The 27,804-nt window shown below is 44.3% G+C and overlaps 1 protein-coding gene across 7 annotated transcripts in view; it reads left to right on the top strand.

Annotated features, from left to right (window-relative positions):
- The window catches only part of SPOCD1 (SPOC domain containing 1), a 250,479-nt gene that overhangs the window by 155,054 nt on the left and 67,621 nt on the right, over positions 1-27,804 (top strand). For all 7 annotated transcript variants that reach the window (XM_077299608.1, XM_077299610.1, XM_077299611.1 and 4 more), the window contains 2 exons: positions 2,170-2,320; positions 11,920-12,079. In XM_077299608.1, coding sequence (XP_077155723.1) covers positions 2,170-2,320; positions 11,920-12,079 — 311 coding nt within the window. The remainder of the gene's footprint in view (positions 1-2,169; positions 2,321-11,919; positions 12,080-27,804) is intronic.

The following is a 27,804-nucleotide window of genomic DNA, read 5'->3' on the forward strand; positions in this document are numbered from 1 at the left end:
AGGTATCGTAGCCAGGAAATAGCCAGAGGTCAGTACACGGAGCAGCAGTATAATCTTGAAGATAAACAGCAGGTGGAAAGAAGCTTAACTAAAGGCTGGAAGCTCAATAATCTCACAAGGAAGGAAGTGCAATGCAACGTTTAAGTAGGGAGTTCAATCAGGAGATCAAAGGTTTGAGCCAATCAGGAACTCAGGGTGTAGACAATGAGGAACTCAGAGTTGAGAAAATCAGGAAAAACACAGATACTAGTATCTGAGTCAGCAAGGAACTGTCCAGCGAGTTGAATAGCTCGGAGGGAAGAGCTGCCGCCTGGTGCACCAGAGCTGCTGGGTACGAGTCCTGACACCACCCTGTGTCCTTTGTTGTGAACTCTATTTCTGGGCTCCCTCTTGTGGTCACAAGTGGTACTGTGTGAGTGCTGTCTTTCTGCAGGTTTGTGACTGGCATCAGCTGTCTCGTTATCTGTGGGCTGGTTTTCTATTTAAGCTCACTTGGACTCTCAGTCTATGCCTGCTGTCGTTGTATTCAGTGCTATTCTGATTGCTCCTGTCTACATCCGTTATCAGTCTCTCCATGAGAAGCTAAGTTCTGTTTGCTTATTCTTGCTCATCTATGTTCAATATGTTTCCTAGAATATTATGAGTTTTGTCCAGCTTGCTAATATGTGATTTCTCTCTTGCTGGTAGCTCTGGGGTGCTGAGTTGCTCCCCCCACATCGTTAGTTGGTGTGGGGGTTCTCAGATTCTCTGCGTGGATATTTTTGTATAAGGTTTTTTACTGACCGCATAGATCCCTTGCTATTTTCTGCTATCTAGTGTTAGTGGGCCTCATTTGATTAACCTGTTTCATCTCTGTGTTTGTCTTTTCCTCTTAACTCACCGTTATTATTTGTGGGGGGCTGTTCTATATCTTTGGGGTTATTTCTCTGAGGCAAGTGAGGTCTTACTTTATCTCTAGGGGTAGTCAGTTTCTCAGGCCGTGAAGAGACGTCTAGGATTTCAGGAAACGTTCCACGGCTGCCTTTAGTGTGTTTGGTTAGGATCAGGTTTGCGGTCAGTCCAGTTACCACATCCCCAGAGCTTGTCCTATTATCTCTGACTTAGCTGGTTAGATTTGTGATCCTAAGCCACTGGGATCATAACAGTCCTTTGTACTCCGGCTTCCGTCCGTGATTTAGCTTCATTCCAAGAATTGGATGAGCACTTTGTTACTGTATCACTATGGTTTTATTGACTTGATAACATGGTTGGTATAACTGTCGAGGGTCTCCTGAGTGGTTGCCTTTTTTATCTTTAAAGGGAATCTGTCACCCCAAAAATCATTTATGAGCTAAGGCCACCGGCATCAGGGGTTTATCTACAGCATTCTGTAATGCTGTAGATAAGCCCCCGATGTAACCTGAAAGGTAAGAAAAACAGGTTATATTATACTCACCATGGGCCGCTGCGGTTCCGGTCCGATGGGTGTAGAGGTCCGGGTCCGGTTCCTCTCATCTTCATACGATGACGTCCTCTTCTTGTCTTCCTGCCGCGGCTTCGGCGCAGGCGTACTTTGCCCTGTTGAGGGCAGAGCAAAGTACTGCAGTGTGCAGGAGCTGGGCCTCTCTGACCTTTCCCGGCTCCTTAGCACTGCAGTACTTTGCTCTGCCCTCAACAGGGCAGACAAGGTACGCCTGCGCCGGAGCCGCGGCAGGAAGACAAGAAGAGGGCGTCATCGTAAAAAGATGAGAGGCTCCGGACGGCGACGCCCACCGCAGCGGGACCGCCCCTGGGTGAGTATAATCTAACCTCTTTTTCTCATCTTTGAGGATACATCGGGGGCTTATCTACAGCATTACAGAATGCAGTAGATAAGCCCCTGATGCCGGTGGCCTTAGCTCATATATGATTTTTGGGGTGACAGATTCTTTTTAACTATTAAAAGTTAGGTTTTATTTTACTATGTACTAGGAACGCAATTATATAAAAAATAGATATGTCAGTAGAGCCAACTAGTCCTTTTAATGCTGCTTCCAGAACTAAAGATAAGTGCTTCTACATAAATGTTTAAAAAAGCTTGAGAAATGTTATAAATAATACTTTTTCGTGATGCAAGGACTCTGCACATATGAATAGTTCGTTTTCCCATCATACAGTTCTATGGCATGAGAAATACGTTTTCATTTTCAGATCCAAAGGTGAAACTGGGAAAAAGAAAGTCCAAAAAAGAGACACTTGATATAGAAAATCCACATGAGTCTCTTATCCTGTTTTCAGCAAAGTCCCCTATAACTGTTCGCGAAGGCACAGTACAGACATTGTATGAAGTCCTGATGAGAAGGTATCGTTACTATATACTTATTATGCTTTATCCTATAACTTCAGCCTCCAGCGGGCCTCGGGTATTGGGTAACTGCTGACTGATCTATCATTTGGTTCATTAGCTCAGTAACCTTGTATGTTTGACTAGTGAGATCCTGTAGTTAAGGGGATATGTATGCTTGTCAGACTCGTCTTTCACTGCTTCTAAGGGTAAAAGTGACCTCATTGGTCAAAACCTGTCGGATCATTGTATCCTGGAAATATAAGATTGCAGATTGTCTACCAGCCCAAATACACATTTAGGGTACGTTCACACAGGACTTTTTTGCTGCTTTTTTTTGCTGCTTTTTTTTATGCTAATTTAGGTGCGGTTTTTTGGTGCGTATTTGGTGCGTTTTTTGGGTACGTTCACACAGGACTTTTTTGCTGCAGTTTTTTGCTGCAGTTTTTTGCTGCAGATTTTTGCTGCAGTTTTTTGCTGCTTTTTTTATGCCAATTTTCAGCTGCTAGGACACCTCACAATCGCTCTTTACACCTCACAATGGCTCTTCACACCTTACTACCAGGAACTCCCTCACAATAGATCACAATCAGGACACCTCACAATGGCTCTTCACACCTCACAATGGCTCACAATGGCTCTTCACACCTCACTAACCACACCCCTAAGCTCTTGGCTGTGAGATCCCTTCCTGCTGGCCATGATTTTCTGCACAAAAAACGCAGCAAATAATGCTACATGCGTTTTTTCAGCGTTTTTGCAGCGTTTTTTTCATCACCCATTCAAGTCAATGGGTGAAAAAACGCTGCAAAAACGCAGCAAAAACGCTGAAAGAAGTGACATGCCCTATGTCCAAAAAAAGCAGCAAAGCAGAAAATACTGATCAAACAAAAAACCAACGTGTGTGCATGAGATTTCTGAAATCTCATAGGCATTACTGGTACTGTAAAAAGCAGCTGAAAATTAGCATAAAAAAAAGCAGCAAAAAAAAGCAGCAAAAAAGTCCTGTGTGAACGTACCCTTAGTATTACTACATCCCGTTCATTTCTGGCGCAAAGAGAATTTCCTGTACAGTTTTGATTTTCTGCAGTTTTTATTAGACTTATTCAAGACAAAGACATACTAGTAGGAGACAAGAGTGTCTTGCACTTCTTGACTGGTGGTCGCAAAAATGTATATGGTATAAATGACTTTGCTGACGACCATTGTATACATTTTTTTACATAACAGGATGTCTCAGTGGTTTTTATTTCCAATTCCAGAACTACAGATCTGTGAAGAGGTGAAAGGGTTATTCCCATCTTAATAGATAGATATGTTACTGCTTATTAAAATGTTCAGCGTTCTTGAGATACTAACATTTTTTCTTTTCTTTTGTTTATAGCTCGTTACCTAGAAGACCGACCACCACTGCTGTCTGACTTGTAAGCATTCCAGTTCAACTGGCTCTGATTAGGAGGTGACAGCGCGCTCCAGCAATCTTGGCCAGTTTCAAAACAGTGCTTACCTGGTCAATAGAAAGAAGCTTGTAGGCACTGAGCATTTTCTGCTGTCTTGCGAGAGTGGTCGGTCTCTAAGGCTACGAGCTGTAAAGACAAGAAAAGTTAGTATCTCAAGAACTGGTAGAAATGTTAATAAGCCATAAGCTTGTATTTACAAGCACTCTCTACCAATACCGTTTATGATCATGTGAATAACCCTTTAAAGGGAACCTGTCAGAAATTGCCATCTGTATACAGACTGTGAAATGCATTCGTCTGTACGGCCTTACTCTAAAGCACTGCAAGGTGTTTAAGAAAAAAATGTAGTTTGAAAAGATATTTGCCTGAGGAGAAGACATTTTGGTGTAGATACAATCCTTTGATCACCCATTATTGCATTTTATTTCAATGTACCAATGACCAAAAAAACGTAATTCTGAAGTTTTTAATTTTTTTCTCGTTACGCCATTTAGCGATCGGGTTAATTTTTTTTATATTGATAGATTGGGCGATTCTGAACGCAACAATACCAAATATGTGTATATTTGATTTTTATTATTTTATTTTGAATGGTGCGAAAGGGGGGTGATTTGAACTTTTATTTTATTTTTTTTAATGTTTTTAAGAAACATTTTTTTTTACTTTTTGCATACTTCAATAGTCTCCATGGAAGACTAGAAGCTGCAATACTGTGATTGCCTCTGCTACACACAGGCGATGATCAGATCGCCTTTGTGTAGCAGAAATGCTCACTTGCTTTGAGCACCGACCACTGGGAGGTGCTCTTAGCAATCTGGCAATTACAACCACAAAGGTCTGCTGCAGACGTTTGGTCATGCCAACCCATCGGTGACCTGCGATTATGTGACGGGGTCACCGATAGGCAGGATTGACAGCGGCATTTAAAGTTAACAGCGATTCCACTCCCGGCTGTTGGGGGCACATGTCAGCTGTATACTGCTCGGGCAAAAATTAAGAGACCACTGCAAAATGATCAGTTTGTCTGATTTTTCTCTTCATAGGTATATTTTTAAGTAAAATGTAAATAGTTCATTTCTTCTATAAATTACTGACAACATGTCTCCGAAGTACCAAGCAATAAATTTTGTAATTTTTTTCTGAAAAGGAGAAATAGTCAAAATTTAAAAATAAACAGGGCTTTCAGACCTAAAATAATGCAAAGAAAGCAAGTTGATAATCATTTAAAAACAACAATACTAACGTTTTAACTCATTTTGTGGAATAACCCTGATTTTTAATCACAGCTGTCATGCGTCTTGGCATGCTTTCCACCAGTCTTTCACACTGCTTCTTGTTATGACCCCAATGGCGAGGGTCTCAGAGGAACGTGGAAGTCTGCAGAATACAAAAATCCAGCTCATAGGGCAGTGGTAACTGGGTTGACCATATATCTACTCCTAACGCCAACACTAGAAGTAGCCGGGGATCATTCCTACGTTGATTCTAGATGACACGCGCCAGCCGGAGAATCTAGCTACCCCTAGTAGAGGAAAACAAAGACCTTTCTTGCCTCCAGAGAAGGGGACCCCAAAGCTGGATAGAAGCCCCCCACAAATAATGACGGTGAGGTAAGAGGAAATGACAAACACAGAAATGAACCAGGTTTAGCACAGAGAGGCCCGCTTACTGATAGCAGAATAAAGAAAGGTAACTTATATGGTCAACAAAAACCCTATCAAAATCCACACTGGAAATTCAAGAACCCCCGAACCGTCTAACGGTCCGGGGGGAGAACACCAGCCCCCTAGAGCTTCCAGCAAAGGTCAGGATATAGATTTGGAACAAGCTGGACAAAAATACAAAACCAAAACAAATAGCAAAAAGCAAAAGGCAGACTTAGCTGATATAACTGGAACCAGGATCAGTAGACAAGAGCACAGCAGACTAGCTCTGATAACTACGTTGCCAGGCATTGAACTGAAGGTCCAGGGAGCTTATATAGCAACACCCCTAACTAACGACCCAGGTGCGGATAAAAGGAATGACAGAAAAACCAGAGTCAAAAAACTAGTAACCACTAGAGGGAGCAAAAAGCAAATTCACAACAGTACCCCCCCCTTAGTGAGGGGTCACCGAACCCTCACCACGACCACCAGGGCGATCAGGATGAGCGGCATGAAAGGCACGAACTAAATCGGCCGCATGAACATCAGAGGCGACCACCCAGGAATTATCCTCCTGACCATAGCCCTTCCACTTGACCAGGTACTGAAGCCTCCGCCTGGAGAGGCCAGAATCCAAGATCTTCTCCACCACGTACTCCAACTCGCCCTCAACCAACACCGGAGCAGGAGGCTCAGCAGAAGGAACTACAGGCACAATGTACCGCCGCAACAAGGACCTATGAAATACATTGTGAATAGCAAACGACACAGGAAGATCCAGACGAAAAGATACAGGATTAAGGATTTCCAATATCTTGTAAGGCCCAATAAAACGAGGTTTAAATTTGGGAGAGGAGACCTTCATAGGAACAAAGCGGGAAGAAAGCCACACCAAATCCCCAACGCGTAGTCGGGGACCCACACCGCGGCGGCGGTTGGCAAAGCGCTGAGCCTTCTCCTGTGACAACTTCAAGTTGTCCACCACATGATTCCAGATCTGCTGCAACCTATCCACCACAGAATCCACCCCAGGACAGTCAGAAGGCTCCACATGACCCGAAGAAAAGCGAGGATGGAAACCAGAGTTGCAGAAAAAAGGCGAAACCAAGGTGGCGGAACTAGCCCGATTATTAAGGGCAAACTCAGCCAACGGCAAGAATGTCACCCAATCGTCCTGATCAGCAGAGACAAAACACCTCAAATAAGCCTCCAAAGTCTGATTGGTTCGCTCCGTCTGTCCATTAGTCTGAGGATGGAAAGCAGACGAAAACGACAAATCAATGCCCATCCTACTACAAAAGGATCGCCAGAACCTGGAAACGAACTGGGATCCTCTGTCTGACACAATATTCTCAGGGATGCCGTGCAAACGAACCACGTTCTGGAAAAACACAGGAACCAGATCGGAAGAGGAAGGCAGCTTAGGCAAAGGAACCAAATGGACCATCTTGGAGAAGCGATCACATATCACCCAGATAACGGACATGCCCTGAGATAGCGGAAGATCAGAAATGAAATCCATGGAGATATGTGTCCAAGGTCTCTTCGGGACAGGCAAGGGCAAGAGCAAACCGCTGGCACGAGAACAGCAAGGCTTAGCTCGAGCACAAGTCCCACAGGACTGCACAAATGACCGCACATCCCTTGACAAGGAAGGCCACCAAAAGGACCTGGCCACCAGATCTCTGGTGCCAAAAATTCCCGGGTGACCTGCCAACACCGAGGAATGAACCTCGGAAATGACTCTGCTGGTCCACTTATCCGGGACAAACAGTCTGTCAGGTGGACAAGACTCAGGCCTATCAGCCTGAAATCTCTGCAACACACGTCGCAGATCCGGAGAAATAGCTGACAAGATAACTCCATCTTTAAGAATACCAACAGGATCAGCGACTCCAGGAGCATCAGGCACAAAGCTCCTAGAAAGAGCATCGGCCTTCACATTCTTTGAACCTGGTAAATACGAGACAACAAAATCAAAGCGGGAGAAAAACAATGACCAGCGGGCCTGTCTCGGATTAAGGCGTTTAGCAGACTCGAGATACATCAGATTTTTGTGATCAGTCAAGACCACCACACGATGCTTAGCACCCTCGAGCCAATGACGCCACTCCTCAAATGCCCATTTCATGGCCAACAACTCCCGATTGCCCACATCATAATTTCGCTCGGCAGGCGAAAATTTCCTAGAGAAAAAGGCACAAGGCTTCATAACAGAACAACCAGGGCCTCTCTGCGACAAAACGGCCCCTGCCCCAATCTCCGAAGCATCCACCTCAACCTGAAAGGGAAGTGAGACGTCAGGCTGGCACAAAACAGACGCCGAAGTAAACCGGCGTTTCAACTCCTGGAAAGCCTCCACGGCAGCAGGAGCCCAGTTAGCTACATCGGAGCCCTTCTTGGTCATATCCGTCAAAGGTTTCACAATGCTAGAAAAATTAGCGATAAAACGACGGTAGAAGTTAGCGAAGCCCAAGAACTTCTGAAGACTCTTAACTGACGAGGGCTGAGTCCAATCAAGAATAGCTCGGACCTTGACTGGGTCCATCTCCACAGCAGAAGGGGAAAAAATGAACCCCAAAAAGGGAACCTTCTGTACACCAAAGAGACACTTTGAGCCCTTGACAAACAAAGAATTTTCACGCAAAATTTTAAAGACCAACCTGACCTGCTCCACATGCGAATCCCAATTATCAGAAAAAACCAAAATATCATCCAGATAAACAATCAAAAATTTATCCAGATACTTCCGGAAAATGTGATGCATAAAGGACTGAAAAACTGAAGGCGCATTGGAGAGCCCAAAAGGCATCACCAAGTACTCAAAATGACCTTCGGGCGTATTGAATGCGGTTTTCCATTCATCACCTTGCTTAATGCGCACAAGGTTGTACGCACCACGAAGGTCTATCTTGGTGAACCACTTGGCACCCTTAATCCGGGCAAACAAGTCAGACAACAGCGGTAAAGGATACTGAAATTTGACAGTGATCTTATTTAAAAGCCGATAATCAATACAAGGTCTCAAAGATCCGTCCTTTTTTGCCACAAAAAAGAATCCCGCACCAAGAGGGGAAGAAGACGGACGAATATGTCCTTTTTCCAGAGACTCCTTGATATATGAACGCATAGCGGTATGTTCAGGTACCGACAGATTAAACAGTCTTCCCTTAGGAAATTTACTGCCTGGGATCAAATCTATAGCACAGTCACAGTCCCTATGAGGAGGCAGTGCACTGGACTCAGACTCACTGAAGACATCCTGATAATCAGACAAATACTCCGGAACTTCCGAAGGCGTAGAAGAAGCAATAGACACAGGCAGGGAATCCTCATGAATACCACGACAGCCCCAACTTGAGACTGACATAGCCTTCCAGTCCAGGACTGGATTATGGGTCTGTAACCATGGCAGCCCTAAAACGACCAAATCATGCATTTTATGTAAAACCAGGAAACGTATCACCTCGCGGTGTTCAGGAGTCATGCACATGGTAACCTGAGTCCAATACTGCGGTTTATTTGCTGCCAATGGTGTAGCATCAATACCCCTAAGAGGAATAGGATTTTCTAATGGTTCAAGAGTAAATCCACAGCGCTTAGCAAATGAGAGATCCATGAGACTCAGGGCAGCACCTGAATCTACAAACGCCATGACAGGATAAGATGACAGTGAGCAAATCAAAGTTACAGACAGAATAAATTTAGGTTGCAAATTACCAACGGTGACAGGACTAACAACCTTAGCTATACGTTTAGAGCATGCTGAGATAACATGTGTAGAATCACCACAGTAGTAGCACAAGCCATTCCGGCGTCTATGAATTTTCCGCTCATTTCTAGTCAGGATTCTATCACATTGCATTAAATCAGGTGTCTGTTCAGACAACACCATGAGGGAATTTGCGGTTTTGCGCTCCCGCAACCGCCGGTCAATTTGAATAGCCAGTGCCATAGTATCATTCAGACCTGTGGGAATGGGAAAACCCACCATAACATTCTTAATGGCTTCAGAAAGGCCATTTCTAAAATTAGCGGCCAGTGCACACTCGTTCCAATGTGTCAGCACGGACCATTTCCGAAATTTTTGGCAATACACTTCAGCCTCGTCCTGCCCCTGAGACATAGACAGCAAGGCCTTTTCTGCCTGAATCTCAAGATTGGGTTCCTCATAAAGTAAACCGAGCGCCAGAAAAAACGCATCAAGATCAGCCAATGCCGGATCTCCTGGCGCCAGCGAAAAAGCCCAATCCTGAGGGTCGCCCCGTAAGAACGAAATAACAATTTTTACTTGCTGAGCAGAATCTCCTGATGAACAGGGTCTCAGGGACAAAAACAATTTACAATTATTCACGAAATTCCTAAACTTAAACCTGTCTCCGGAAAACAGTTCAGGAATCGGTATTTTAGGTTCTGACCTAGGATTTCTGATAACATAGTCTTGTATGCCCTGCACACGAGTAGCCAGCTGGTCCACACTTGTAATCAAGGTCTGGACATTCATGTCTGCAGCAAGCATAGCCACTCTGAGGTAAAGGGGAAGGAGAAAAAAAAAACTCAGAATCTTCTTTCTTATAATCCCTCTTCTGCAATGCATTAAACATTTAATACTGGCCTGGCAAACTGTTATGACCCCAATGGCGAGGGTCTCAGAGGAATGTGGAAGTCTGCAGAATACAAAAATCCAGCTCATAGGGCAGTGGTAACTGGGTTGACCATATATCTACTCCTAACGCCAACACTAGAAGTAGCCGGGGATCATTCCTACGTTGATTCTAGATGACACGCGCCAGCCGGAGAATCTAGCTACCCCTAGTAGAGGAAAACAAAGACCTTTCTTGCCTCCAGAGAAGGGGACCCCAAAGCTGGATAGAAGCCCCCCACAAATAATGACGGTGAGGTAAGAGGAAATGACAAACACAGAAATGAACCAGGTTTAGCACAGAGAGGCCCGCTTACTGATAGCAGAATAAAGAAAGGTAACTTATATGGTCAACAAAAACCCTATCAAAATCCACACTGGAAATTCAAGAACCCCCGAACCGTCTAACGGTCCGGGGGGAGAACACCAGCCCCCTAGAGCTTCCAGCAAAGGTCAGGATATAGATTTGGAACAAGCTGGACAAAAATACAAAACCAAAACAAATAGCAAAAAGCAAAAGGCAGACTTAGCTGATATAACTGGAACCAGGATCAGTAGACAAGAGCACAGCAGACTAGCTCTGATAACTACGTTGCCAGGCATTGAACTGAAGGTCCAGGGAGCTTATATAGCAACACCCCTAACTAACGACCCAGGTGCGGATAAAAGGAATGACAGAAAAACCAGAGTCAAAAAACTAGTAACCACTAGAGGGAGCAAAAAGCAAATTCACAACAGCTTCTGGCACAAAAATGTAAGCAGTTCTTCTTTGTTTGATGGCTTGTGACTATCCATCATCCTCCTGATTACATTCCAGAGGTTTTCAATGAGGTTCAGGTCTGGAGATTGGGCTGCCCATGACAGGGTTTTGATGTTGTGGTCTTTTAATTTTTGCCAGAGCTGTATATCAACTGTAGTGATGAGCGAGTGTACTCATTGCTCGGGTGACCTCCGATTATTTGTCATTGCTCGGAGGTATAGTTTTCATCGCCTCAGTTGCATGATTTACGTCTTCCAGATAAGCTGAATACATGTGGGAATTACCTAACAAACAGGCATTCCTCACATATATTCAGCGTATCTGGAAGACGTAAATCATGTAACTGAGGTGACGCCCATCGGACCAGAACCGGACCGGGACCGCCCCTGGGTGAGTATAATCTAACCTCTTTTTCTTATCTTTCAGGTTACATTGGGGGCTTATCTACAGCATTAGGCTAGGTTCAGATTGCGTTAGTGCAATCCGTTTAGCGCGAGCGCTAGCGGATTGCGCTAACGCAATGTCTTTTTCGGGGCCGCGTTCAGGGGTCGCGTTAACGTCCCCGCTCTCGCAGATCCCCGATCTGCGAGAGCGGGGAACGGACCTCTGGCGCGCCGCGGACGCTGCAAGCAGCGTCCGAGGCGCGCTACAAAAGACCGGCACATCGCTAGCGCGTGCCGAAAATGACACGCGCTAGCAATGCGCTCTAACATTGCCGGCAATGGGAGCGCTAACGGACGCGGTGCACGGTGTTAATTTCGCCGTGCAACGCTGTCCGTTAGCGCTATCCCATTAACGCAATGGGAACCTAGCCTTACAGAATGTTGTAGATAAGCCCCTGATACTGCTGGGCTTAGCTCACCTTCTATTTTGGGGGTGACAGGTTCCCTTTAAACAGGATGAACTACTTTGATAAATCTGGTGCATTGTAAGACTTTTTAGTCTAAGTTTACACCGTCTAAGGATTAGACATTATTGAGAAACCTGTCCCATTCTGTGCTTTCTCATATATTTTCTTGTAGATCTAGCTAAAGAAATAGAAAATAAGATATTTATTGTGTTAATCTACATTTTCACATTATTGAGACTGATATTTACATGTATTTTAGGGTTAAGGAGACAAAGTATCTGGAGTTGCCTGAGGAAACATTAAAAAAACTGGCTGAAAATATTGAAGAAGAAATATTTAGCTTGTATCGTGATACGAGTGTAAGATATAAAACTAAGTATAGAAGTCTTCTTTTCAACCTGAAGGACCCCAAAAATAAGGTATGTAAATTCCCACTGAAATTCTTTCTATGCATTAAATAGCTTAAACTCACATAAACCTTCAAAATGTTTGAGTTATAAGCAACTTCAGTGTATTTTTACTAAATAAAGTCTTTTTTTAGTGCAATTTTTTTTTCGTAAATGAGGCTTTGGGTAAAGGCTCCTTTTCACTTGCAAGAAATACGTGCGAGTCTCGCAGGTTAAAACCAAGCTCTGGCGCCGGCACTTGGGAGCGGAGCGTGCAGCTTCATGTATTGCTATGCAGCCGCACGCTCCACTCTGGAGTGCTGGCGCCTGAGCTTGGGTTTAACCTGTGAGACACACATGTTTTTCTCGCAAGTGAAAAGGAGCCTTTAAAGAAGAACACCTATCAACTTTTTTCCCCTAACCTTTGTTAAATGTTAGTGTAGTATAGTATCTGTGTTAGGCCACGTTCAAACATTCAATATTCGGTCAGTATTTTACATCAATTTCCCTATCGCTTCAGGAACCATGGGTGTATGTTGCTGCCACTAGGAGGCTGACACTATGCAAATAAAAAAGTTAGTTCCTCCTCCGCAGTATACACCCCACCGACTGGCACTAGGTTAATCACTTTAGCTTAAATGTCTGTACTCCCACAAAGAGACTATGTGTACGGCGTGCAATGCCACCCCGTATCCTCATACGTCTAGTCGGCAGGACCCCAGCCCCTAACACAGAAGCGTGTTTAGGTGATCCGATTGTTGGTCCTGCCCCCATCTCCCACCCGCTCGCTCACCAGAGCCTGTCGGTTTGTAGAGATGCGGATGTCCCACTACGCTGGATTATCGGACGTCCGATCTTTCTTGGATGGGGAGGTACTTTCTCTCTCCCCCCAGTACAGAGTGGAAGATAAGAAGATCAAAGAAGAAAGAAGATCAAAGAAGAAAGAAGATCAGAAAGGAAAAAAAAATCCTTTATTTAATAGTGGGCCCATTAATTCAGGTTACCTTTGCAGTGTTTTAGGGCTCTCCTCGCCGCTTCCCCCGTGCTCCGGCGGTCATCTGATGTCATCTGGGGTGAGAGTTGGGGTGGGTTGATGTCAATAAGATGCCCTCATTATGATTCCCATAGTTACATTGTAAGAAAACACAGACAATTTTTCACAGTGATCTGCTGTGAAGACACTGAGCTTGAACTGCGGTGACCTCATCACTGACTTTTTCCCACGGTCCAGAGGTCACCGCAGTTCAGCCCGGCTGGGAGCGCAGCCTCAGTGATGTCACTGAGGCTGCACCCAAAGCATCTCATTCACCAGTGATTGTCAGCATGGACAGTAGCATCTTGGCACCGTCCAGGTTGAAAACTAATTATCCCCCAGACATGGATTACGGCGTGGGATAGAACAACCGACAGGTATAGTATATTGTTGCTTATTTATTTTACTTTTATTACAGGAGATCAAGGGCTTTGGTGGAATTAGGTGAGGTCGTAAGTATGGTTTAATTAAGAATGTTAAAGGAGTCTGTGTCTTTCTTTGAATTAAAGGATTTTTTTCTGGGTGTCTGTGTTTTCTTACAATGTGATTATTGGGTTAGTAATGGGGGTCGTCTTATTCACGCCTCTCCATTACTAACATCGGGGCTTGATGTCACCTGACGGTGACATCAACCCCCCCAACTATTACCCCACTTGCCACCGCTACAGGGCAAGTGGGAAAAGCAAGGCCAAGTGCCAGAATTGGCGCATCTTAGAGATGTGCCTTTTCTGGGGCGGCTGAGAGTTGATGTTTTTAGCCAGTATCCATGGCCCCTTCCTAGGCTATTAATAACAGACCGCAGCTGTCTGCATAGCCTTTGCTGGCTATTAATTATGGGGGTACCCCACATCATTTTTTTGGGGGGTCCCCTATTTTAATAGCCAGTAAACGCTAAGTATACAGTTGTGAGTTGATATTAATAGCCTAGGAAGCTCCATGTGTATTACCCCCTTCCCAGGCTATAAACATCTGCCCCCAGTCGTCGACTTTCCCTCTGCTGGTTACAAAAATTGCACAGGAGCTCACGTCATTTTTTGGGGAAAAATAATCTTTTATTAATTAAATGTCCAGTAATTTGCACACACACTGTACTAATTGTATTTGTCACAGACATTTATATATCTACCTATTTTATTTGTTTTTACTGTATGTAATCCATCTCTTCTATCCTGTTGGCTCCTGCAGTGATTTTACAGAACATGGCAGCTGATTTACCGGCTTTTCTTGTATCTATTTCTCTATGCAAAATAAATACACATTTATACAGCTCTGGCAAAAATTAAGAGACCACTGCAAAATGTTCAGTTTGTCTGATTTTTCTCTTTATAGGTATATTTTTGAGTAAAATGTAAATTGTTCATTTATTCTATAAACTTCTGACAAGTAATTTCCAAGTAATAAATTTTATATTTTTTTTCTGAAAAGGAGAAATGGTCAAAAATGCAAAAACAAGTTCATAATCATTTAGAAACAACAATACTAATGTTTTAACTGAGTAAGAGTTCAGAAATCAATATTTTGTGGAATAACCAAGATTTTTAATCACAGCTTTCATGCTTTCCACCAGTCTTTTGCTTATGGCGCAAAAATTTAAGCAGTTCTTCTTTGTTTGATGGCTTGTGACTATCCATCATCCTCTTGATTACATTCCGAGGTTTTCAATGGGGTTCAGGTCTGAAGATTGGGCTGCCCATGACAGGGTTTTGATGTGGCGGTCTCTTAATTTTTGCCAGAGCTGTATATGTGTGTGTCACTAAGATATATATATATATATATATATATATACTGTATATACATCTATACATATATACACTGCTCAAAAAAAAAAAGAGGGAACATTTAAACAACAGAACATAACTCCAAGTAAATCATACTTCTGTAAAATCAAACTGTCCACTTAGGAAGCAACACTGATTGACAATCAATTTCACATGCTGTTGTGCAAATGGAATAGGCAACAGATGGAAATTATTGGCAATTATCAAGACACAATAAAGAAGTGGATCTGCAGGTGGGGACCATAGACCACATCTCAGTACCAATGCTTTCTGGCTGATATTTTGGTCACTTTTGAATGTTGGTTGTGCTTTCACCCTCGTGGTAGCATGAGACGGACTCTACAACCCACACAAGTGGCTCAGGTAGTGCAGCTCATCTAGGATGGCACATCAATGTGAGTTGTGGCAAGAAGGTTTGCTGTGTCTGTCAGCGTAGTGTCCAGAGGCTGGAGGCGCTACCAGGAGACAGCCAGTACACCAGGAGATGTGGAGTGGGCTGTAGGAGGGCAACAACCCAGCTTCAGGACCGCTACTGTTGTGAATTAGACTTTTTGGCTCCCTCTTGTGGTTACTAGTGATATTACTCTGGGAGTTTCTTCCCTCAGTTTGCACCCACCTGGGCCGTTAGTCCAGGGGTGTTGCTATATAAACTTCCTGGATCCTTAGTCCAGTGCCTGGCATCGTTGTAATCAGATCCTTTCTGTTTGCTCCTATCTGCTGGTCCCGGTTCGTGCTAAATTAAGCTAAGTCCTGCTTCTTTGTTTTTTGGGTTATTTGCTTGCTCTCATTTTTGTCCAGCTTATACTAAATGTGATTCCTGACCTTGCTGGAAGCTCTAGGGGGCTGGTGTTCTCCCCCCGGGCCGTTAGACGGTTCGGGGGTTCTTGAATTTCCAGCGTGGATATTTTTGATAGGGTTTTTGCTGACCATATAAGTTATCTTACTATATTCTGCTATTAGCTAGTGGGCCTCTCTTTGCTAAATACCTAGCTCATTCTTACGTTTGTCTTTTCCTCTTACCTCACCGTTATTATTTGTTGGGGGCTTGTATCCAACTTTTGGGGTCTTTTCTCTGGAGGCAAGAAAGGTCTTTCTTTTCCCTTCTAGGGTTAGTTAGTTCTCCGGCTGGCGCGAGACGTCTAGAATCAATGTAGGCACGTTCCCCGGCTGCTGTTATTTGTGGTGCTAGGATTAGATATATGGTCAGCCCAATTACCACTGCCCTATGAGCTGGTTTTTGTGTTTGCAGACTTAGTAAATATTTCTGAGACCCTCTGCCATTGGGGTCATAACAGTATGCCAGGCCAACATTGAATGTTTATGCATTGCAGAAGTGGGATAATAAGAAAGGAAATTCTGAGTTTTTTTTTTTTTCCCTCTCTTTCTCCCCTTTACCTTTGAGTGGCTTATGCTTGCTGCAGACATGAATGTCCAGACCTTGATTACAAGTGTAGACCAGCTTGCTGCTCGTGTGCAGGGCATACAAGATTTTGTTACCAGTAGTCCTATGTCTGAACCTAAAATACCTATTCCTGAACTGTTTTCTGGAGACCGATTTAGGTTTAGGAATTTCAAGAATAATTGTAAATTGTTTCTTTCTCTGAGACCCCGTTCATCTGGAGATTCAGCTCAGCAAGTTAAAATTGTTATTTCTTTTTTACGGGGCGACCCTCAGGATTGGGCTTTCTCGCTAGCGCCAGGAGATCCGGCATTGGCAAATATTGATGCGTTTTTTTCTGGCGCTCGGATTGCTTTACGAGGAACCCAATCTTGAAGTTCAGGCAGAAGAAGCCTTGCTGGCTATTTCTCAGGGCCAGGATGAAGCTGAAGTGTATTGCCAAAAATTTCGGAAATGGTCCGTGCTTACTCAGTGGAATGAGTGTGCTCTGGCCGCAAATTTCAGAAATGGCCTTTCTGAAGCCATTAAGAATGTGATGGTGGGTTTCCCCATTCCTACAAGTCTGAATGATTCCATGGCGCTGGCTATTCAAATTGACCGGCGTTTGCGGGAGCGCAAAACCGCTAATCCTCTGGTGGTGTTGTCTGAACAAACACCTGATTTAATGCAATGTGATAGAATTCAGACTAGAAATGAGCGGAAAAATCATAGACGTCAGAATGGGTTGTGTTTTTACTGTGGTGATTCTACACATGTTATATCAGCATGCTCTAAACGCCTAACAAGGGTTGTTAGTCCTGTCGCCATTGGTAATTTGCAACCTAAATTTATTTTGTCTGTGACTTTAATTTGCTCATTGTCTTCTTACCCTGTTATGGAGTTTGTGGATTCAGGTGCTGCCCTGAGTCTTATGGATCTGTCATTTGCCAAACGCTGTGGTTTTGTTCTTGAACCGTTGGTAAATCCTATTCCTCTTAGAGGTATTGATGCTACGCCATTGGCGGAAAATAAACCGCAGTTTTGGACGCAGGTAACCATGTGCATGACTCCTGAACATCGGGAGGTGATTCGTTTTCTTGTTCTGCATAAAATGCATGATTTGGTCGTTTTGGGGCTGCCATGGTTACAGACCCACAATCCAGTCTTGGATTGGAAGGCAATGTCTGTGTCAAGTTGGGGCTGTCAGGGAATTCATGCTGATTCCCCGCCGGTGTCTATTGCTTCCTCTACTCCTTCGGAAGTTCCTGAGTATTTGTCTGATTATCAGGATGTGTTCAGCGAGTCCAGATCCGGTGCTCTGCCTCCTCATAGGGACTGTGACTGCGCCATAGATTTGATTCCAGGTAGTAAATTTCCTAAGGGAAGATTATTTAATCTGTCTGTACCTGAGCATGCCGCAATGCGTTCGTATATCAAGGAGTCTCTGGAGAAGGGGCATATCCGTCCATCCTCTTCCCCTCTTGGTGCGGGATTCTTTTTTGTGGCCAAGAAGGACGGATCTTTGAGACCTTGTATTGACTATCGGCTTCTGAATAAAATCACTGTTAAATTTCAGTATCCTTTGCCTCTGTTGTCGGACTTGTTTGCCCGGATTAAAGGTGCCAAGTGGTTCACCAAGATAGATCTTCGTGGTGCGTACAACCTTGTGCGCATTAAGCAAGGAGATGAATGGAAGACTGCATTTAATATGCCCGAAGGTCATTTTGAGTACTTGGTGATGCCTTTTGGGCTCTCTAATGCTCCCTCAGTGTTTCAGTCCTTTATGCATGATATTTTCCGGAAGTATCTGGATAAATTTATGATTGTTTATCTGGATGATATTCTGGTTTTCTCTGAAGATTGGGACTCACATGTGGAGCAGGTCAGGATGGTGTTTCAGGTTTTGCGTGAGAATGCTTTGTTTGTTAAGGGCTCAAAGTGTCTCTTTGGAGTACAGAAGGTTCCCTTTTTGGGGTTCATTTTTTCCCCTTCTGCTGTGGAGATGGACCCAGTCAAGGTCCGAGCTATTCATGAGTGGACTCAACCCACGTCAGTTAAGAGTCTTCAGAAGTTCTTGGGTTTTGCTAACTTCTACCGTCGTTTTATCGCTAATTTTTCTAGCGTTGTTAAACCTTTGACGGATATGACCAAGAAAGGTTCTGATGTTGCTAACTGGGCTCCTGCAGCCGTGGAGGCGTTCCAGGAGTTGAAACGCCGGTTTACTTCGGCGCCTGTTTTGTGCCAGCCTGATGTCTCACTTCCCTTTCAGGTCGAAGTGGATGCTTCTGAGATTGGGGCAGGGGCCGTTTTGTCACAGAGAGGCCCTGGTTGCTCGGTAATGAGACCATGTGCTTTCTTCTCTAGGAAGTTTTCGCCTGCTGAGCGGAATTATGATGTTGGCAATCGGGAGTTGCTGGCCATGAAGTGGGCATTTGAGGAGTGGCGTCATTGGCTCGAGGGTGCTAAGCATCGTGTGGTGGTCTTGACTGATCACAAAAATTTGATGTATCTCGAGTCTGCTAAACGCCTGAATCCTAGACAGGCCCGCTGGTCATTGTTTTTCTCCCGTTTTGACTTTGTGGTCTCGTATTTACCAGGTTCAAAGAATGTGAAGGCTGATGCTCTTTCAAGGAGCTTTGTGCCTGACTCTCCTGGAGTCGCAGAACCAGTTGGTATTCTTAAAGAGGGAGTTATTTTGTCAGCCATCTCTCCTGATTTGCGACGCGTGTTGCAGAGATTTCAGGCTGGTAGACCTGACTCTTGTCCACCTGACATACTGTTTGTTCCTGATAAGTGGACCAGCAGAGTCATTTCCGAGGTTCATTCCTCGGTGTTGGCAGGTCATCCGGGAATTTTTGGCACCAGAGATCTGGTGGCTAGGTCCTTTTGGTGGCCTTCCTTGTCACGGGATGTGCGGTCATTTGTGCAGTCCTGTGGGACTTGTGCTCGAGCTAAGCCTTGCTGTTCTCGTGCCAGCGGGTTGCTCTTGCCCTTGCCTGTCCCGAAGAGGCCTTGGACACACATTTCCATGGATTTCATTTCTGATCTCCCGGTGTCTCAGGGTATGTCTGTCATCTGGGTGGTATGTGATCGCTTTTCGAAAATGGTCCATTTGGTGCCTTTGCCTAAGCTGCCTTCCTCTTCCGATCTGGTTCCTGTGTTCTTTCAGAATGTGGTTCGCTTACACGGCATTCCTGAGAATATTGTGTCTGACAGAGGATCCCAGTTTGTTTCCAGGTTCTGGCGATCCTTTTGTGCTAGGATGGGCATTGATTTGTCGTTCTCGTCTGCCTTTCATCCTCAGACTAATGGACAAACGGAGCGAACTAATCAGACTCTGGAGGCTTATTTGAGGTGTTTTGTTTCGGCAGATCAGGATGATTGGGTGACCTTCTTGCCGTTGGCTGAGTTTGCCCTTAATAATCGGGCTAGTTCCGCTACTTTGGTTTCGCCATTTTTCTGCAACTCTGGTTTCCATCCTCGTTTTTCCTCGGGACATGTGGAGCCTTCTGACTGTCCTGGGGTAGATTCTGTGGTGGATAGGTTGCAGCAGATCTGGAATCATGTGGTGGACAACTTAAAATTGTCACAGGAGAAGGCTCAGCGTTTTGCCAACCGCCGCCGCGGTGTGGGTCCCTGACTTTGTGTTGGGGATTTGATGTGGCTGTCTTCTCGATTTGTTCCTATGAAGGTCTCCTCTCCTAAATTTAAGCCTCGCTTCATCGGTCCTTACAAGATATTGGAAATCCTTAATCCAGTGTCCTTTCGCTTGGATCTTCCGGTGTCGTTTGCCATTCACAACGTGTTCCATAGGTCCTTGTTGCGACGCTACGTTGTGCCTGTGGTTCCTTCTGCTGAGCCTCCTGCTCCGGTGTTGGTTGAGGGCGAGTTGGAGTACGTGGTGGAGAAGATCTTGGATTCTCGTCTCTCCAGACGGAGACTTCAGTATCTGGTCAAGTGGAAGGGCTATGGTCAGGAGGATAATTCCTGGGTGGTTGCCTCTGACGTACATGTGGCCGATTTAGTTCGTGCCTTTCACGCTGCTCATCCTGATCGCCCTGGTGGTCTTGGTGAGTGTTCGGTGACCCCTCCTTAAGGGGGGGGTACTGTTGTGAATTAGACTTTTTGGCTCCCTCTTGTGGTTACTAGTGATATTACTCTGGGAGTTTCTTCCCTCAGTGTGCACCCACCTGGGCCGTTAGTCCAGGGGTGTTGCTATATAAACTTCCTGGATCCTTAGTCCAGTGCCTGGCATCGTTGTAATCAGATCCTTTCTGTTTGCTCCTATCTGCTGGTCCCGGTTCGTGCTAAATTAAGCTAAGTCCTGCTTCTTTGTTTTTTGGGTTATTTGCTTCCTCTCATTTTTGTCCAGCTTGTACTAAATGTGATTCCTGACCTTGCTGGAAGCTCTAGGGGGCTGGTGTTCTCCCCCCGGGCCGTTAGACGGTTCGGGTGTTCTTGAATTTCCAGCGTGGATATTTTTAATAGGGTTTTTGCTGACCATATAAGTTATCTTACTATATTCTGCTATTAGCTAGTGGGCCTCTCTTTGCTAAATACCTAGCTCATTCTTACGTTTGTCTTTTCCTCTTACCTCACCGTTATTATTTGTTGGGGGCTTGTATCCAACTTTTGGGGTCTTTTCTCTGGAGGCAAGAAAGGTCTTTCTTTTCCCTTCTAGGGTTAGTTAGTTCTCCGGCTGGCGCGAGACGTCTAGTATCAACGTAGGCACGTTCCCCGGCTGCTGTTATTTGTGGTGCTAGGATTAGATATATGGTCAGCCCAGTTACCACTGCCCTATGAGCTGGTTTTTGTGTTTGCAGACTTAGTAAATATTTCTGAGACCCTCTGCCATTGGGGTCATAACACGCTACCTCAGCCTTTGTGCAAGGAGGAACAGGAGGAGCACTGCCAGAGCCCTGCAAAATGACCTCTAGCAGGCCATAAATGTGCAGGTGTCTGCACAAACGGTTAGAAACCGACTCCATGAGGATGGTCTGAGTGCCCGAGGTTCACAGATGGGGGTTGTGCTCACAGCCCAACACTGCAGGATGCTTGGCATTTGCCACAGATCACCAGGATTGGCAAATTCGCCACTGGCACCCTGTGCTCTTCACAGATGAAAGCAGGTTCTCACTGAGCACGTCACAGACGTGACAGAGTCTGGAGATGCAGTGGAGAGCGATCTGCTGCCTGCAACATCCTTCAGCATGATCGGTTTGGCAGTGGGTCAGTAATGGTGTGGGGTGGCATTTCTTAGGAGGGCTGCACAGCCCTCCATGTGCTCAACAGAGGTAGCCTGACTGCCATTAGGTACCGAGACGAGATCCTCAGACCCTTTGTAAGACCATATGCTGGTGCGGTTGGCCCTGGGTTTCTCCTAATGCAGGACAATGCCAGACTTCATGCGGCAGGAGTGTGTCAGCAGTTCCTGCAAGATGAAGGCATTGAAGCTATAGACTGGCCCGCCCGTTCCCCAGACCTGAATCCGATTGAACACATCTGGGACATCATGTCTCGCACCATCCACCAACGTCACTTTGCACCACAGACTGTCCAGGAGTTGGCGAATGCTTTAGTCCAGGTCTGGGAGGAGATCCCTCAGGAGACCATCCACTGCCTCTTCAGGAGCATGCCCAGGCGTTGTAGGTGTAGGTAGATCATACAGGCACGTGGAGGTCACACACTACCGAGCATCATTTCCTTGTCTTGAAGCATTTCCACTGAAGTTGGATCAGCCTGTACTGTAACTTGATTTTCCACTTTGATTTTGAGCATCATTCCAACTCCAGACCTCCGTTTGATATTAGTTGTGATTTTTTTTTAATCATTTTTAGGTTTTATTGTTCTCAACACATTTCACTATGTATTTACAACTGGAATATTTCATACAGTGATATCTAGGATGTGGGTTTTTAGTGTTCCCTATATTTTTTTGAGCAGTGTGTATATATATATATATATATATATATCTAATATATAAAGCTGAATGTGTGTATGTGTGTGTGTATGTATGTATGTATGTATGTATGTCCGGGATTGGCATCTGAACCGTCGCAGCTACAGCCACAAAATTTTGCACAGTCACACATCTGGACCCCGAGAGCGTCATAGGCTATGTTGTGAGGTGAAATTTTAACCCCGCGCTTTCCAATTCACCAAACAATTTTGCCCCTATCTACATAATGGGGAAAAAGTGAAAGGAAAAGTGTTGGAGGCGTCGCAGCTACAGGCACAAAATTTTGCACAGTCACACGTCTGGACCCCGAGAGCGTCAAAGCTATGTTGTGAGGTGAAATTTTAACCCCGCGCTTTCCAATTCACCAAACAGTTTTGCCCCTATCTACATAATGGGGAAAAAATGAAAGGAAAAGTGTTGGAGGCAAATTAACAGCTGCCAGATGTGAACAAGGGGGACTTAAAGAATGAGAGCGATGGCGCCAAAGAGTATATACTGTACAGTTGCTAAGGTGGGGCCCCGACATGGGATAATCACCACACCACCACAGGGATAGGAAGACACACACAAAATGCGCCACAAACTACCACGTGCTCGAACACATATACCACCCTCAGCGCACATTTCACCACACATACACCAACCTCGCCACATAAAAGTAGAAACACAAAAGTCGCCGCTCAAAACTCGCCACGCGCAAAACTCTCCACATGCAAAACTCGCCACACGTGCAAAACTCACCTCATGGAAAACTCGCCACACGCAAAAAAATTGCCACACGCAGAAAAATTGCCACATGCACAAAAGTTGCAACACATGCAAAAGTTGCCTCACACAAAACTTGCACATACTCAAAAGGCACCACACATAAAACTCGCCACGCGCAAAACTCGCCATGCGCAAAACTTGCTGCACACAACTTGCTACACTAACCTGTCACATGCAACTCGACACACAAAAAGTTGCTACACGCATGTCGCCACACAAAACTCATCTCACAAAAGTCGCTACATGCATGTCGCCACACGCAACTCAACACACACAACTTGACACACGAAACTCGCCCTAAAACACACACAAGTCTGGTATTATCCTTCAAAAATAAAAATCTGATTAATAAGCAGACAAACTACAAGAGCAACAAATGTACCATATAGGAATCCGGCAGCTGTCAGTCACATGACCAGTCTATTATGTGTATGTGTGAGCTAATATATACTGCCAAGGGGTGGGCTTACTGTTGGCTGGAGATTTATCAGGCTGCCATTTTAGCTTACAAATACTGAGGTAAAAATACTGACCAAATAACATGTGAACGAGGGCTAATACAGGAGGAGATGACATACAGATATATACTATATACAGGAGGAGATGACACACAGGTATATACTATTTACAGGGGAGATGACACACAGGTATATACTATATACAGGAGGAGATGACACACAGATATATACTATATACAGGAGAGATGACACACAGGTATATACTATATAGAGGAGGAGATGACATACAGGTACATACTACATACAGGAGGAGATGACATACAGGTATATACTATATACAGGAGGAGATGACACACAGGTATATACTATATACAGGAGCAGATTACCTACAGGTATATAGTATATACAGGAGGAGATGACATACAGCTATATGCTATGTATAGGAGGAGATGACATACAGGTATATACTATATATAGGAGAGATGACACACAGGTATATACTATATACAGGAGATTACATACAGGTATATCTAATATATAAAGCTGAATGTGTGTATGTATGTATGTGTGTATGTCCGGGATTGGCATCTGTACCGTCGCAGCTACAGCCACAAAATTTTGCACAGTCACACGTCTGGACCCCGAGAGCGTCATAGGCTATGTTGTGAGGTGAAATTTTAACCCCGCGCGTTCCAATTCACCAAACAATTTTGCCCCTATCTACATAATGGGGAAAAAGTGAAGGGAAAAGTGTTGGAGGAAAATTGACAGCTGCCAGATGTGAACAATGGGGACTTAAAGAATGAGAGCGATGGCGCCAAAGAGTATATACCGTACAGTTGCTAAGGTGGGGCCCCGACATGGGATACTCACCACACACGGGGATATGAACACAAACACAAAATGCGCCACACACTACCACGTGCTTGAACACATATACGACCCTCAGCACACATTTCACCACACACACACCAACCTCGCCACATAAAAGTCGAAACACAAAAGTCACCACTCAAAACTCGCCACGCGCAAAACTCGCCATATGCAAAACTAGGCTCACGCAAAACTCGCCACACGTGCAAAACTCACCTCATGGAAAACTCACCTCATGCAAAACTTGCACACACAGAGAAATTGCCACATGTACAAAAGTTGCACCACATGCAAAAGTTGCCTCACACAAAACTTGCACATACTCAAAACGCACCACACATAAAACTCGCCACGCGCAAAACTCGCCATGCACAAATCTTGCTGCACACAACTTGCTACACTAACCTGTCACATGCAACTCGACACACAAAATGTTGCTACACGCATGTCGCCACACAAAACTCATCTCACAAAAGTCGCTACATGCATGTCGCCACACGCAACTCAACACACACAACTTGACACATGAAACTCGCCCTAAAACACACACAAGTCTGGTATTGTCCTTCAAAAATAAAAATCTGATTAATAAGCAGACAAACTACAAGAGCAACAAATGTACCATATAGGAAATACGGCAGCTGTCAGTCACATGACCTGTCTATTATGTGTATGTGTGAGCTAATATATACTGCCAGGGGGGAGGGCTTCCTGTTGGCTGGGGATTTATCAGGCTGCCAATAGCAACCAATCACAGCTCAGCTTCTATTTTGCTACAGTTAATTAACCTGAGCTCTGATTGGTTAATATAGGCAACAAAGACATTCTCAGTATAACAAAGCTAATATATGTTGTGAAATTCTTCTATTAGCTTAGTTTTTGCCTTTTAATAATTACATTTCTATCTATTTGTTTTGTGGTTTTTGTGTGCAGAATAAATTTTTGTTAACACATTCTATTTTGCTAACAGCAGTCATTAACCCGGGCGAAGCTGGGTAGTACAGCTAGTATATATATATGTCATTGACACACACTTGTTTTTTATATACACTGCTCACAAAAATAAAGGGAACACTGAATGAAATATTCCAGTTGTAAATACATAGTGGAATGTGTTGAGAACAATGCAACCTAAAAATGATCAACTTAAATCACAACTAATATCCCACAGAGATCTGACGTCACTGAGAATGCGCAGACTCACAGCCTGACCTGAGGTGAACTCGGCAGTGTGGGAAAAAGTTCAGAAACTTCCCCACGCTACAGAGTTCACGTTTGGTCAGGCAGGGAGGCTGTGCAGGCAGCTTTTCATTCATTACACAGTGGTTTACAGTTGGGGCGGTAGCATTAGCACCGTTCCCCAGACCTGAATCCAATAAAGCACATCATGCCTCGTTCCATCCAACAATGCCATGTTGCACCACAGACTGTACAGGACTTGACTGATGCTTTAATCCAGGTATTGGAGGAGATCTCTCAGGAGAACATCTGTTGCCTCATTAGGAGGATGCCCAGGCGTTGTAGGGAGTTTATACAGGCACGTGGAGGCCACACACACACTACTGAGCATCATTTCCTTATCTTGTGGCATTTCCACCAAAGTTGGATAAGTCTGTAATTTGATTTTGCTGTTTGATTTTGATTAGTATTCCAAATCCAGACCCTCTATGGGATATTAAATTTGATTTACATTGACCATTTTTATGTTTAGCAGAACGTTCTCTACGGCGTCTCCAGACTCTGTCACGTCTCTCACGTGTGCTCAGTGTGAATCTGCTCTCATCTGTGAAGAGCACATGGCGCCAGTGTCGAATCTGTCAATCTTGGTGTTGCAAATTCCAATCGCCCTGCGCGGTGTTGTGCTTAAAAGTAGCTGAGCAGGCATTACATGGAAAAAAACATTTTGAATTAAAACATTCTTATGGCATTGTACGAAAGCCAAAAAAGAAAGAGTAAAAGCATCATGTGTTACTTGAATTGTGATACGCTATACACTGTTGACAAACGCAAACACGTTCAAAAGTCAAATGAGTGAAAATGATGGTGATTAAACTAACGATATAGACTTGTGTGTGAAATCTTTAAACAAACATGTTTCCGCCTGGTATCTAACAAGACTCCTCTTTAACAGAGTAGCTCTTCCTCTTCTGGGGTGCTCTGTCAGCAGGCTGGCTGCGATCGTCATAACGTCAGCATTCACGCCCCTTCAACAGAGCAGAGCAGAAAAGAAGCTGCTGCTCTGTGGACGTGATGTCAGCAGTAGACGATGGAGTGGTCTGTGACCGCTCTGTGTTGTTGGAGATCGATGCCTGGTACAACAGGCAGGTAGTTGACATAATTTTAGTTCATTTTCCAGCTTATGAATGGAGAACATTTTTTGACTCTGCCCAAAACATGCCAAATTCGTTAAGAAATTCATCTGTATTGTATGTGCACAGTGTGCACTGCACACTATGTCTTTTTCAGACTGGTCCCCTCTAATACCTCCCTGAAAAAGCACCCTAAAAATGCTTAAATGAGTAAACATGTGCATTTCTATATCAAAACAATTTACTGTGCTGATGTCCAGTCTTTTTCTACCACTTCAGGTTTCTAAAGACGCAAAACAGTGACTTGCAAAGTGACCTGACCATTCTTCAGGTGTCTTCTTCTTGGAAGACACAACAAACTAAATAAAGAATTCTATAGTGAGCCCAAAAAGACAGCCAGAAGACGCATGGTTTCTTTTCTGTAAAAGTTGTAAAAAGTTAGCATTTCCTGAAGTACGTTCTGCTTAGAAAACTCAGCAGGTTGGCCAGAGTTTAAAACACTTGTCCTCATACCCTACAAATGCTAGTTTTGATGAATTCCAACGTATTCATATTAACCCCTTTACTCCCCCAAGCCTGTTTTCACCTTCATGATTGTGCCAAATTTTATAATTCTGACCAGTGTGACTTCATGTGGTATTAACTCTGGAACGCTTAAACGAATCCTAGTGATTCGTAGTGTTGAGTCCTTATCTGTCCCTGGCTTCCTAACTGTAGGAATCCGAGTGAAATGACACGCAGCACAAAAGGTTGTGTGATCATATACAGGGAAAGCCCAGGAGCGCGTCTGACCCACTGAGCTCTACCCCTCCTTTATAAAAAGAGTTAGACATTTTACAGACATGCGTACAAGCGCTCATATTTCACATCCTTAAAAAAACAGTCTATACTAGAGATAAGGTTCAGCTTGGTATGTAGGTAAAAGGTTACAATTACAAGAAGAAATGCACCCGTGATTAGTTCCATAAAAGGAAATGTCAACTTTGCTCTAGTTTCTTGCAATAAGCCAGATGTTTCAGGAGAAAGACACAAAGGATTCTTTCAGTCTGATCTCCACAATTCCCCCCTTTGACATATTCCTTTTATTTATTACCATAGGGCCAAAGACAAAGCCTTTATTTTTGGTATTACACATACACACACTTATATTATTAATAAGAGAATCAAATCTAGTATTAATTCTTCTATTGCAAATTATTTTC

The sequence above is a fragment of the Ranitomeya variabilis genome, chromosome 3 (assembly GCF_051348905.1).
Source record: "Ranitomeya variabilis isolate aRanVar5 chromosome 3, aRanVar5.hap1, whole genome shotgun sequence".
Lineage (NCBI taxonomy): Eukaryota > Metazoa > Chordata > Amphibia > Anura > Dendrobatidae > Ranitomeya > Ranitomeya variabilis.